The 13,905-nt window shown below is 39.1% G+C and overlaps 1 protein-coding gene across 4 annotated transcripts in view; it reads left to right on the top strand.

Annotated features, from left to right (window-relative positions):
• Positions 1-13,905, top strand: part of nipbl (NIPBL, cohesin loading factor) — a 77,689-nt gene that overhangs the window by 40,077 nt on the left and 23,707 nt on the right. For all 4 annotated transcript variants that reach the window (XM_018090824.2, XM_018090823.2, XM_012967934.3 and 1 more), the window contains 5 exons: positions 9,642-9,824; positions 11,204-11,392; positions 11,723-11,791; positions 12,707-12,796; positions 13,394-13,497. In XM_018090824.2, the coding sequence (XP_017946313.1) occupies positions 9,642-9,824; positions 11,204-11,392; positions 11,723-11,791; positions 12,707-12,796; positions 13,394-13,497 (635 nt within the window). The remainder of the gene's footprint in view (positions 1-9,641; positions 9,825-11,203; positions 11,393-11,722; positions 11,792-12,706; positions 12,797-13,393; positions 13,498-13,905) is intronic.

Here is a 13,905-nt window from a genome sequence, read left to right as displayed (position 1 = left end):
GCCCAAGCTTTGTATATTCTGTCATTTTTCTGCTGGAACCTGACACCCTAAAAAATAAGTCCAAATCCTGTCTTATTTGCATAATCTTTATGTGCGATATACAATTGATTACAATCTTGTTTCCTTCATTCTTTTGTTATGGGCATGGGAGGAGGGCAGTGGAGGGCAGTGACGTATTGGAAGTGCCAAAATGAAAGTGAAAGTAATGGCTGTGCCTCAGACAGGGAAAAAAAAATGATTGACAGCTAAGATTTTTAAATAAGTTTATAACAGGTATGGCTGGTTTAATATGTAATAAAATGGAATGGTTGCACATCTTCCTTGTGTCATGCAGTTGATCATTTTTATTTTGTGATTATTAAGTCTTCATTTACTATTTGCTTGCTCTTTGCTCTGCAGTGTTCTGGCAGTGGGGTATTTTGGCTATTCCTTGCTGATTGTTAGTTGCTGGATATGTATTTTATCTGAGAAGCTAACTGGAATGGATTATGTCCTTGCAGGTTTTCTTTGTAAAGTGGCAAGAACATTTTCTACAATAAATGAATTAAGGAAAATGTTGTGGTGCCAGACATTGAGCACTTTGTTCACTGGCAATCAGAGTATCTTGAACTGAGGGCTTGTCATTGTAGTGCATTAGATTAGAGGAATGCATTAATATGACTAATACTTAACAAAATAAATGTGCCTATATATATAAATGAACAAGGACAGCACTCCTAGGATTTAAAGAATTGTGAGCAAAATGTAAATGCAAAAATAGAAAGGTTTATTACTCAACGTTTCACACAGAAACCTTCATCTGGAGTAAAGATGAAGGTTTCTGTGTGAGACTGAAATGTTGAGTAATAAACCTTTCTATTTTTGCATTTACATTTTGCTCACAATTCTTTAAATCCTAGGAGGGCTGTCCTAGTTCCAGTGTATTTTTTTGTACTAGCACCCAGGTTTTGTTGTTGCAAATGGTGTGGGCCCTATGGACTAATAAATATGTGTATATATGTATATGTATATATATATGTGTGTGTATACACACACACACACACACACACACACACACACACACACACACACACACACACACACACACACACACACACACACACACACACACACACACACACACACACACACACACACACACACACACACACACACACACACACACACACACACACACACACACACACTGGTGTGAAAAACTATTTGCCCCCTTCCTGATTTCTTACTCTTTTGCATGTTTGTCACACTTAAATGTTTCTGCTCATCAAAAACCGTTAACTATTAATCAAAGATAACATAATTGAACACAAAATGCAGTTTTTAAATGAAGGTTTATGTTAAGGGAGAAAAAAAAACTCCAAATCTACATGGCCCTGTGTGAAAAAGTGATTGCCCCCCTTGTTAAAAAATAACTTAACTGTGGTTTATCAATTTCAATATCAATTTCTGTAGTCACCCCCAGGCCTGATTACTGCCACACCTGTTTCAATCAAGAAATCACTTAAATAGGAGCTACCTGACACAGAGAAGTAGACCAAAAGCACCTCAAAAGCTAGACATCATGCCAAGATCCAAAGAAATTGAGGAACAAATGAGAACAAAAGTAATTGAGATCTATCAGTCTGGTAAAGTTTATAAAGCCATTTCTAAAGCTTTGGGACTCCAGCGAACCACAGTGAGAGCCATTATCCACAAATGGCAAAAACATGGAACAGTGGTGAACCTTCCCAGGAGTGGCCGGCCGACCAAAATTACCCCAAGAGCGCAGAGACAACTCATCCGAGAGGCCACAAAAGACCCCAGGACAACATCTAAAGAACTGCAGGCCTCACTTGCCTCAATTAAGGTCAGTGTTCACGACTTCACCATAAGAAAGAGACTGGGCAAAAACGGCCTGCATGGCAGATTTCCAAGGCGCAAACCACTTTTAAGCAAAAAGAACATTATGGCTCGTCTCAATTTTGCTAAAAAACATCTCAATGATTGCCAAGACTTTTGGGAAAATACCTTGTGGACCGACGAGACAAAAGTTGAACTTTTTGGAAGGTGCGTGTCCTGTTACATCTGGCGTAAAAGTAACACAGCATTTCAGAAAAAGAACATCATACCAACAGTAAAATATGGTGGTGGTAGTGTGATGGTTTGGGGTTGTTTTGCTGCTTCAGGACCTGGAAGGCTTGCTGTGATAGATGGAACCATGAATTCTACTGTCTACCAAAAAATCCTGAAGGAGAATGTCCGGCCATCTGTTCGTCAACTCAAGCTGAAGCGATCTTGGGTGCTGCAGCAGGACAATGACCCAAAACACACCAGCAAATCCACCTCTGAATGGCTGAAGAAAAACAAAATGAAGACTTTGGAGTGGCCTAGTCAAAGTCCTGACCTGAATCCTATTGAGATGTTGTGGCAGGACCTTAAAAAGGCGGTTCATGCTAGAAAACCCTCAAATAAAGCTGAATTACAACAATTCTGCAAAGATGAGTGGGCCAAAATTCCTCCAGAGCGCTGTAAAAGACTCGTTGCAAGTTATCGCAAACGCTTGATTGCAGTTATTGCTGCTAAGGGTGGCCCAACCAGTTATTAGGTTCAGGGGGCAATTACTTTTTCACACAGGGCCATGTAGGTTTGGATTTTTTTTCTCCCTAAATAATAAAAACCCTCATTTAAAAACTGCATTTTGTGTTTACTTGTGTTATCTTTGACTAATAGTTAAATGTGTTTGATGATCAGAAACATTTTGTGTGACAAACATGCAAAAGAATAAGAAATCAGGAAGGGGGCAAATAGTTTTTCACACCACTGTGTATATATATATAAACACATATACATATATATATATATATATATATATATATATATATATATATATATATATATATATATATATATATATAATAAAGGAAGAATTTGTATGCTGCTGATTTTTGCTAAGTAGAATTTGAGCCTTTGGGCAAGGAAAGCATTCATATAAAAGTCATTTCGGGTTCATGTCCCTTTGTTGCAGATCTTTGTTTCTCTGATGCCACAAGGTGGCGCTAAACCCATTCATTCTCTGTAATGTTTGTAAACACAGACTTGTTAATTGGTGTTCATTTCAACAGCACTTGGAAGATTTGCATATAGTACCTAAATAGCCTTTATAAGTGGAATAGAGCATATTTAACACACTGGCTAAAAGACTGCAAAGAAATTACTTTATGTACTCAAAATTGCCTGTTAATTCATTAACCATGCAGTGCTTTGTATTTCATATCAGGACAGTGCGTGTCTTTGGTTCAGTTGTTCCCTGTGTTTCTCTATAAGTAGTTTTAGCTGAAGTAGGGAAGAATGAAACCAAATGACACATTCTCTAACACACAGAACCGCACCACATTGCAAATACCTGTGGGCCTGCTTGTGGGTACATACCCTAAGGATGGGCAGCAGTGAACACATGCTTAATTGTCACCCAAAATGAAAAACATCTGTCACTTATACATGTCTAAAGAACCTTAATTCTGATCTGGTCTGATTGGATTTGACTCGTCTCTTTTATCTCCATGTATATGCATGTATTTGGCTGTTGCACATCAGCAGTGAATGGGTTACAGCCTGATTGACGTTTGCAACATTTGCAGTTTGTCAGCTTTTAACTTTTATCTGGGGACTGTACTGAATAGCAGAATAAACTTGACATGCACCCCCCCCCCCTTAAAGGAACAGTAACACCAACATGAAAATGTTTCAAAGTAATTCAATTATAACGTACTGTTGTCCTGCTCTTGTAAACGTTGTATGTTTGCTACAGAAACCCTACTATAGTTTATATAAATACCCTGCTGTGTAGCCCCAGGGCTTCTGAAGCAAACACACAAGTGTTACCAGTGCAGGGCAATAGTATTAATATTCAAATTACTTTGATACATTGGTGTTACCTTTCCTTTAAGGATTAATTATATCTTAGTTGGGATCAAGTACGAATTACTATTTTATTATTACAGAGAAAAGGGAATCATTTAACCATTAAATAAATCCAATAGGGCTGTTCTGCCCCCAATAAGGGGTAATTATATCTTAGTTGGGATCAAGTACGAATTACTATTTTATTATTACAGAGAAAAGGGAATCATTTAACCATGAAATAAACCCAATAGGATTGTTCTGCCCCCAATAAGGGGTAATTATATCTTAGTTGGGATTAAGTACAGGTACTGTTTTATTATTACAGAGAAAAGGGAATCATTTAACCATTAAATAAACCCAATAGGGCTGTTCTGCCCCCAATAAGGGGTAATTATATCTTAGTTGGGATCAAGTACAGGTACTGTTTTATTATTACAAAGAAAAGGGAATCATTTAACCATGAAATAAACCCAATAGGGCTGTTCTGCCCCCAATAAGGGGTAATTATATCTTAGTTGGGATCAAGTACGAGTTACTATTTTATTATCACAGAGAAAAAGGAAATCATTTTTAAAAATGTGAATTATTTGTTTAAAATTCGGAGCTTGATAACGTGTCCCATACCTGTGCAAGTGCATAGTTTCTTAAAGCTTTTTGTCTCTAAGAGCAGAACTATTTATCTATTGGAATGCCTCAAACTCGTATTGTGTTTGTGCATCTTTCTAATGCAGGTTAATGTGTTTTGAGTTGTGTATTTCTTAATGCTGGTTATTTTGGATGTGCATCAAAATGTAGTATGTTGCTTTTTTTTGCCTTGGATTATTTGCTTCCTGTTTCTGTTCTCTCTCAAAAGTAAAGCCCATTCAATGATCCATCATTTATATAGCACTGGCATTTAGAGATTTAAAGAGATTTTATACATTATTTACACCAGTGTCTGTCCCAGTGGGATTTACAGTCTGTTCTGGCATGTACAACAAATTACTGAATTGTAAATCTCTAAAGGTAATTACTAAAGTAGCTTGCCCTTTAATAACGTTACACTTTTGTTTCAAAAGGCATGTCCCATGATTCTTCAAACTCATTGGTCAGCTATGTCTTAAAAAAAGGGCTAGAACCCTAATGGTGGCCACACACGTGGCGATTTCCCGATCTCGAAAGATCGTACAATCGGCCACTAACCGTTCAGGGCTGAAACGACAGATAAGGAGGTAGAAACAATAGGATTTCTACCTCCTTCTGCCGATTCAGCCCTGACGGCAGATTTTGATCAGGTGCCTTCTATTGCGCCCGATCAAAATCTTTTAACCTGGCCGATCGACGAGTCGACCGATATCAGCAGCCTCCTGCGATATCGGTCGACTCGCCGACTTGCCATACACGCACCAAATATCTTACGAAACGGGGTTTCGTAAGATATTATCTGTGCGTGTATGGCCATCTTAAGTGTGGCAACCACAATCATAGGTTAATTGCTCCCTAGGAATAGGGATCACATCATGGAAGACATTAACAATGAATTACTGTAAACTCTCACTGCCAGATATTGTTTGAGAAAGGTGGTGAAGCAGTTATAAGTAATAGGTTTATGTAATAAAAGGTGCAAATCACCTATAGCAAACGACCAGCAGAGAGCACCTTCTGGTCACCTGTTTAAGGAAAACCTCTCAATGGTTCCTATAGGGTTTCTGCACCTAGGTAAACATAGTGCTTTTTATTACCTATTGGGTTAGTGCCATTTGTTTGATTCAATCAGAGATTGCTGTTTCTCTAGAGCAGTGATCCCCGACCAGTAGCTAGGGAGTACCATGTTGCTCATCAACCCCTCGCTTGTTGCTCCCGGTGGCCTAAAAAAAGTTTGTTTTTTTTATTACTGGCTTAGAGGCAAATTTTGGTTGCCTAAAAATGTGTACTGACAAACCGAGTCTCCTATAGGCTGCCAGTCCACACAGGGGCTACTAGTTAGCCAATCACAGTCCATCCCCTGGAATATTTTCATGCTTGTGTTGCTCCCCAACTCTATTTACATTTAAATGTTGCTCACAAGTAAAAAAAAGTTTGAGGATCCCTGCTCTAGCGACTATAAATAAATAGCATTTCATATAAACTGGACTTTAAGTGTCCCTTAAAGACTGGTGTGCTCTTCACTTGCGGCTACCACACCTTTCCAAGCTGTCCCTAGTGTAAGCTAGAAAACAGTTACTTTTCTGTGCATGCATCTAAGGGGGGGGATGTATTAAATATTAAAAAAAGTTTGCCCAGGTGCAGTAACCTATAGCAACCAATCAGCGGGTAGCATTTACTGATCACCTGTTTAGAAGGAAACATCCTATTTGTTGCTATGGGTTACTGCTCCTTGGCAAACGTAGAGCCTTTTATTACATATGGGGGTAAATCTGAAGTGGGCTGGCTAGGAAAGGGTAAGTTGCATATAGTAACTGTTATGCCTGACCAAAATAGCTTTAGATTAAAGAACAAGTACAGCCTGTATGTCGTAGTTTGTACATAGTTATATTAAGCGGCTACATTATTTTCTCTCAATAGTGCCTCCTTCACTTGCAAGCCGCTTAAGTTTGTCGCTGCATTGTAACAGCAGCCGCCATGTTTATTTGTCCATTTCCTACCTGAAAGCGTCAGCGTTCCAATAGAGGAGTTAGTTATTAAAGGGTGTTAAATAACATATTCTATGTAGGCGTTTCAGATGAGATAACAAGTTGCTTGGGTTTCCTTGTTGTTTAAGGGGAGGGGGATACAGTATCCCAGTATTAGTGAGCATTACCAAGCTGCAGGTTTTCTTTTGCCCCGTCCAATTGGCATACTTAACAGGGTTATTTTATGACATTTTAATTATTTGTCAATGGGAAAAATTGATCGCTGTGGTTTTACACAATATTTTCAAGCAGCCACTGCTTTTTATTTTAGAATTTATCTTGGGAAACTTTTATGGCAGAACTTTATACACTTAAAAAAACAGTAATAATAAAACAGTACCTGTACTTGATCCCAACTAAGATATAATTACCCCTTATTGGGGCAGAACAGCCCTATTGGGTTTATTTCATGGTTAAATGATTCCCTTTTCTCTGTAATAATAAAACAGTACCTGTACTTGATCCCAACTAAGATATAATTACCCCTTATTGGGGGCAGAACAATCCTATTGGGTTTATTTAATGGTTAAATGATTCCCTTTTCTCTGTAATAATAAAACAGTACCTGTACTTGATCCCAACTAAGATATAATTACCCCTTATTGGGGGCAGAACAGCCCTATTGGGTTTATTTAATGGTTAAATGATTCCCTTTTCTCTGTAATAATAAAACAGTACCTGTACTTGATCCCAACTAAGATATAATTACCCCTTATTGGGGGCAGAACAGCCCTATTGGGTTTATTTAATGGTTAAATGATTCCCTTTTCTCTGTAATAATAAAACAGTACCTGTACTTGATCCCAACTAAGATATAATTACCCCTTATTGGGGGCAGAACAGCCCTATTGGGTTTATTTAATGGTTAAATGATTCCCTTTTCTCTGTAATAATAAAACAGTACCTGTACTTGATCCCAACTAAGATATAATTACCCCTTATTGGAGGCAAAACAAACTTATTGGGTTTAATATTTAAATGATACACGCACCGTTATTATCGTACAATATTCGGTGCATGTATGGCAGCTCGAAGAGGCGTCTGATATCAAAAAGGTTACGGATATCGGTCGTCTCGTCGATCAGGCAGGTAAAAAGGTTTTGACAAACAAAATCTACGTTCAGGGCTGAATCGCCAGGTGGAGATAGAATTTCTATTGTTTCTACCTCCATATCTGACGATTCAACCCTGAAGGTCAGTGGAGGATTGGAACAATCTTTCCTGTGACCAGTGGTTGCATGAAAGATCGTTATTGCTACATGTATGGCCACCTTTATGGTATGGAGATCCAAATTATGGAAAAACCCCTTATCTTGAAAACCCCAGGTCCCAAGCATTCTGAATACCTGTAGTCAAATTTACCACGTACTGCATGCCGTGACTAAATGTCTTGTGCTATGGCACTTCATCATATATATTTATGTTAATGCTGGTAATGCTTCTATGAGATATTGCAGACTTTTGGCTCAATGGTTCTCTCTGAAAAGTCAATTAGTAGCCCTAGGGTTAACTGGCTATTGAGGGTGCACAGAAAGTTAGGGACGCTGACACTGACCATCAAAGGGCTATCACGTGCAAGCCTAGTATGAGCAGTCTGATATCCCAGAAACCCCATTGTACTATTGGGCCCTTAGCTTGAGTGGGCAAATACTTGTGCAGCCTGGAGATCATCTTGACTGATAGTTACTGATGGTACTTTTTTAGTGTGCCTGCGGCTTAGAGGCGGGGCAGGCAATATATGATTGGCAGCTCAGTTTTTTAAATACATTTATAACAGGTGTGGATGATTTAATATAAAAAGAGATTGTGTTTCATATTTTATTTATTTTTTTTATAAGTTTTTATTTAGGATTTTAACAACAAAAAAGAGAAAAAAAAACAGTTTGAGAAAGAGGAGAGGAAGAAGAAGGGGTATAGAGAGCTTTAGCGAGCCAGGCGGGTTTTACTCAGATTGTGCATTTAACCAGGTATCCCACACTGCCCTGAATTTTGCTGGACAGCCTCTGGAAATGTAGACCAGTTTTTGCTTAGGTAACACATCATTGACTAGTTTTTTCCAAAAGGTGAGCGAAGGGGCAGTTGTCGATTTCCAGTTTAACAAAATGGCTTTTTTAACATAGAATAGCAATTGTAGATAGCATAACCGTTGGTATGACGATAGCCCGAGGTCCTCTAGTACTCCCAGCAAACATAGCTTTGGGGAGTGTATATTAGGGAAAGCTAATGTTTCATTGATGTATTTCAATACTGCTGACCATAATTGTTGAATGGCTGGGCATTCCCAGAATACATGGAGAAACGAGCCTACTTCTGTATTACATTTGGGATATAAGTCTGACGTTTGAGGGTATATCTTTGCTAATCTGTGGGGTGTTAAGTAGGCACGATTAATAAATTTAATTTGGATAAACCTGTCTCTGACTGACATTGTTATTTCGGGAATCTGATCAAGGGCATCCTCCCACATTTCGTCGTCCAGGTCTGGTATGTCGCTCTGCCATTTGGCCTTGGTCTTAGCTAGCGGGTTTGGGGGTAGATTGCCATAGCAAACTATAAAACCATGACATAGCCTTCCCCAAGTCTGGTCTATGCAGGTATTTTTCCAGCGAGGTGTCCGTCATCTGTATGGGTCTAGTGGGAAACTGGGCATGAAAAGCGTGCCTGAGTTGTAGGTTTCATATTTTATTTTTAAAGGACAATTTTTTCCAGCTTTTATGTGTGGGTGAAAGGTCCCCTTTAAGGAGCTCTCATGGAGGCCTACCTCAAATATGGGGAACTTATTTTGGTTGAGTTTTGAACCATAAGTGAAGAATCCCTGTGTCAATACATAAACAGATTTTTGATACACTGAAAGGCCTTTGCTTTGTTCTTATATTTCATAAGGCGACAGGTGAATTTTTATATTCCCCGGTTTCCACCATTCTCTCCTCAGATTTGTATATTTAATTACTTTCTGCTGAAATCTTTTGTGCGACCAAAGGTCAGAATGAAAATACATGCTGACTGAAGTTCAAGTGGTCTGAATTTCACTAACTGGTGTATAAAGTTTTAAGGTTTATCCATGTGGTTAGTTGCTAGGGTTTGCTAACTGTGTTGTTACGTTGCCAGGGGGAATTGATCAGTCTGTCCTGAAGGAACTTCCTCCGGAACTGGTGGCTGAGATCGAGTCCTCCATGCCTCTCTGCGAGCGGGTGAAAATGAACACACGGAAGCGAAGCACAGTCAAAGAGAAGCCGAAGTACACAGAGATTAGCTCCGGAGAGGATGAAGAAAGCGAGGAAGCCTTTGAACGTAAGCTGTCATTTCTATACCTTGCCTGCCAGCGAATAGAATTTAAATATGATATGTACAATTCATTCCTCTAATACAGTGATCCCCAACCAGTGGCTCGGGGGCAACATGTTGCTCCCCAACCCCTTGGATGTTGCTCTCAGTGCCCCCAAACCAGGTAGTTATTTTTGAATTCCTGACTTGGGGGCAAGTTTTGGTTGAATAAACACAAGATTTCCTACCAAATAAAGCCCCCTGTAAGCTGATAGTGTGCTTAGAGGCCCCTAATAGCCAATCTTAGCCCTTATTTGGCTCCTCCATGAACTTTTATGGTGCTTGTGTTGCTCTCCAAGTCTTTTTACATTTCACTGTGGCTCACGAGTAAGAAAGGTTGGGGACCCCTGCTCTAATAGTAATGGCCCAGATTCTGACCACATCTCACAAGACGAGTTGATGGCAACCAGTTAAAGCTGGCCATACACGGTAACATCCACTTCACCAAGAGAGCTGATCTTCTCCTGATATCCCCACCTATGTGTGGGCAATATTGGGCTAATTCGGTTGTTTGGCCCCAGAGAATTAGAACAGAAGGTATAGGTGCCCGTTGATTCGGGACCACATCAATGAGCTGATGCGGTCCCCGATCCGACGAAAAATCGAACCTGCCCGATTTCAGGCCAGATGTTGGTCGGGCAGACCTGTCGGTGGTGCCCATGCGCAGACAGATAAGCTGCCGAGATGGTCTAAAGGACCAATATCGGCAGCTAGAATCGCCCCGTGTATGGCCACCTTAATTCTTCGCCAGAAATGTAATCTGTACTGTTCACATTCTGCTTGAGATCTGCTGAACTAATATTGCACCTGGTTTATCCCTTTGTTTCTTTCTTTTCCCATTCATTTTGTTACACTCATTATGCACTGTGTTATCTCACATGTACGGCCCTTTAGGCTAATGTCCCACGGAGAGATTAGTCACTACGATTTTGAAAAAGAAGCAAGTCATACGTTTTTTCCCTAAATAAAGAACAATATGAATCTCCAGTACCTAAACCGACTTCGCATTGCTTATCGCTCCAACATGCTATGAGACCCTTTTTCCAGCGATGTTACAAAGAAAGCATTGCCATTCAAAACTATTGGAATCGCTGAAAGTAAAACCCATTGGGCGGGAAGCCACTGCAATTGTATGCAAAGTTCCCCCTTATGCCAGGGAATACGACGCGCTGAATTGTGGGAAATAGAATTGCTCTGTTGTTGACATTTCTTGTAACCGCTTGTTTATCGTGAAGTGCTGTTACAATACCAAGGGAACACAAAAACCAATATGCTAAATTGCTGTTATTGTGCCTTCTTTTCACTTTCTAAACATGTTTCCATTGTATATACTTCAATAATTTTAGCTTCACGTAAAAGACCCAAAAAAGACAAAGCTGATACAGAATGGCAATATGATGGTGACCGCGAACGAAGAAGTTCTGGTGACCACCGTCGCAGTGGCAATGACTCTAGGAAAAGCAGTCGGTACAGGGAGCGAAGTGCAGAGGATTCAGAAATGGAAGAGTCTCCACCACCACCAAGGCTCAGCGAAGGTCAGATTATTATTATGCCCTGCGCTTTTATTATATAAATACTGTACTTAAAGTGGTATTCCCAGGGAAAGGTGTTTTATACCAGATTTAATGGTTTGCAACAATTACTGAATACCAAATTATTGGAGGTAATATTACTGTAATAAAACAAAGAATTAGCATAATTGTCAAACCTGCTTTGTAGGTGAAATTCAACCAAAGTACAATGCCGGTCAGACCATAGATGAATTTAGCTCGGTGCTAAGTATTATATGGCAGTCTGTAATTGCTTTTGTTAATTGTAAATGCTCTTGGTTTCATGTAGTTTAATTTTATTTTTTAATTACACAGTTGCCAGAAGAATGAAAAAAGAGCGTCAAAAGAAACGAAAAGCCTATGAGCCTAAACTAACACCTGAAGGTAACAACTCACCTGCTTTTTTCTTTGACTCAAGCAATAACTTTACTCTACACATGACACAAGGTTTTTGGTACTATTTTGGAACTATCACTCAAAACATAAGTGCTGTATGAATACGGGTTTGGCCAAATAGCATATCTGAACCCTGATTTGCTGGGAATTTAGACAGTCAGCTGTGTGGGCCAGCGTCAGTGTCCTTATGCTTTTTAAAGCTGTAGTCTACCTTTAAATTAGCTTTTTGCTATATGTGCAATGAAATTCTAAAGGTCGCCATACACAGGCCATTTGTAGCTGCCGATATCGGTCCCTTGGACCGGATCGTTGTGTGTATGGCCACCTTAAGTCAATTTACAATTGATAATTTTATAAAAAAACAAACAAACAAAAAAAAACTTGTGTTTTTTTTTTTTACTTAGTTTTTTGTTTAGTAGCTCTCCAGTTCCATTCTCAGCAGCACTGATGGTTCAGTATACCCAAGCAGCAGGCAGTGTTTTGTGTAAATAGAGAGGGCCTGCATAGAAAGTGAAGTATTAAAAGCTAGCAATAATAAAACTGTAGCCTCATAGTGAAATAGCTTTTTAGCAGGGCCTGGGATCAGTGACTACATTTTTGGAAAAAGGCAGAAGAAGGAAATGCAGGAGATGACCGTTCCCCTTAACCCCTCCAAAAGGCACAACTGCTGCCTGAATTGTGGCCCTATTCAGTTTAGAAACATTTACTAGCTCCAGCAGTCCTTAGGAGTCTGTTCTGGAAGTTCTTTGGATGAAACTGTGTTTTGGGAGCATTACACAGGAAAATTGTGTCCTAAAGACATACTAAAGATTTTTTTTCCGTTATTGCAAGCATCTTTTTACTGTGTAACTGTCTGAGCTTTTATTTATATCTATTTATGGATTGGTTTTTCTTCCCCCACAGAAATGATGGATTCCTCAACATTTAAAAGATTTTCTTCTGCTGTGGAAAATATTTTGGAAAACTTGGAAGACATGGATTTCTCTGCATTTGGTAACCTATTGTGAACTAGTTCTTATTTGCAATTTCCGGCTTTTTTTTTTTTTTTTTTTTTTTTTTAATCAAACATTGAGTAGAGTTTTGCATACTTAGAATCTCTTTTTATCTAACTCGTCAGATTATCTGGCCATGCAGATCATTGTAAAAGTTCTAGTTTTAGTGTGGAAGCATCTAAATTTTTTTTTCCATCAGGATAAAATGCTGACCTGGCTTTTCTTGTTGCTTCTCTTTGGCTCTTGAAGTCTCTTACTGCAAGCATTGTAGGTTGTCATCTTTGCAGATCTTGCGGACATATGAATGACTGGGTCATGTTAATAAAAACAGGGCTGTTCCAAATTAAATGATTATCAAATGAATGGCTCCCTGGGATCCCTTCTCTGCATGATTTAATAAACTGACATTTGATCTTTAATGGGCAATAGGGCATGTGTAGTGTAATAGCACACACATTGTCTCTATATTGCCAAATACAGTGGCAAAAGTTTACTTGGGAAAAAAATTTCTTTTATAAACACTACTTAAAATTTATCTTTCAGAATATAAATATAACACATATTTACATTGTCTTAGTGAGATACCTTTGTTTTGCAGGTGATGATGAGGAGATTCCTCAGGAGATACTTCTTGGAAAGCACCAGCTGAGTGAGCTAGGAAGCGAATCTGCCAAGATTAAAGCTATGGGTATTATGAATAAGGTAAATTGGTTAGGGTCCTAACAGTCCTTTGTTAGAAATCACACGTTGTACTGTAACCCAAGAGATCCTTCATGGATACAACACAATTCTTTCCCTTTAGAAGTTTTAACAAACTGCAACATAAAGTGCCCAATTCACCATTATACACATGAAGTCTATGGTATATGAGCGGATAGAGGGCCTCGAATTAGAAATTTGGTTGAGATAGAAGGCTTTGAGGCAGGATTAAGCTGCTGTTTTTTTCCAAATTGCAAGGGGGTGGTGTCTTTTTTTTTCAGAATTTGCGCTGGGGCCCATAGCGCGCCCTATTTACACCACTACTCCAGTGGAACCCTCACAAAACCTGGTGGACTTTTACAACCATTTACAACTTTTGGGCCATAAATTGAGCAGACCTTGTCAAGAGGG

Source organism: Xenopus tropicalis, chromosome 1 (assembly GCF_000004195.4).
Source record: "Xenopus tropicalis strain Nigerian chromosome 1, UCB_Xtro_10.0, whole genome shotgun sequence".
In the NCBI taxonomy this organism is placed as follows: Eukaryota; Metazoa; Chordata; class Amphibia; order Anura; family Pipidae; genus Xenopus; species Xenopus tropicalis.
The sequence above is the reverse complement of the archived record's forward strand: the minus strand, read 5'-3'. Positions and strand labels throughout refer to the sequence as shown.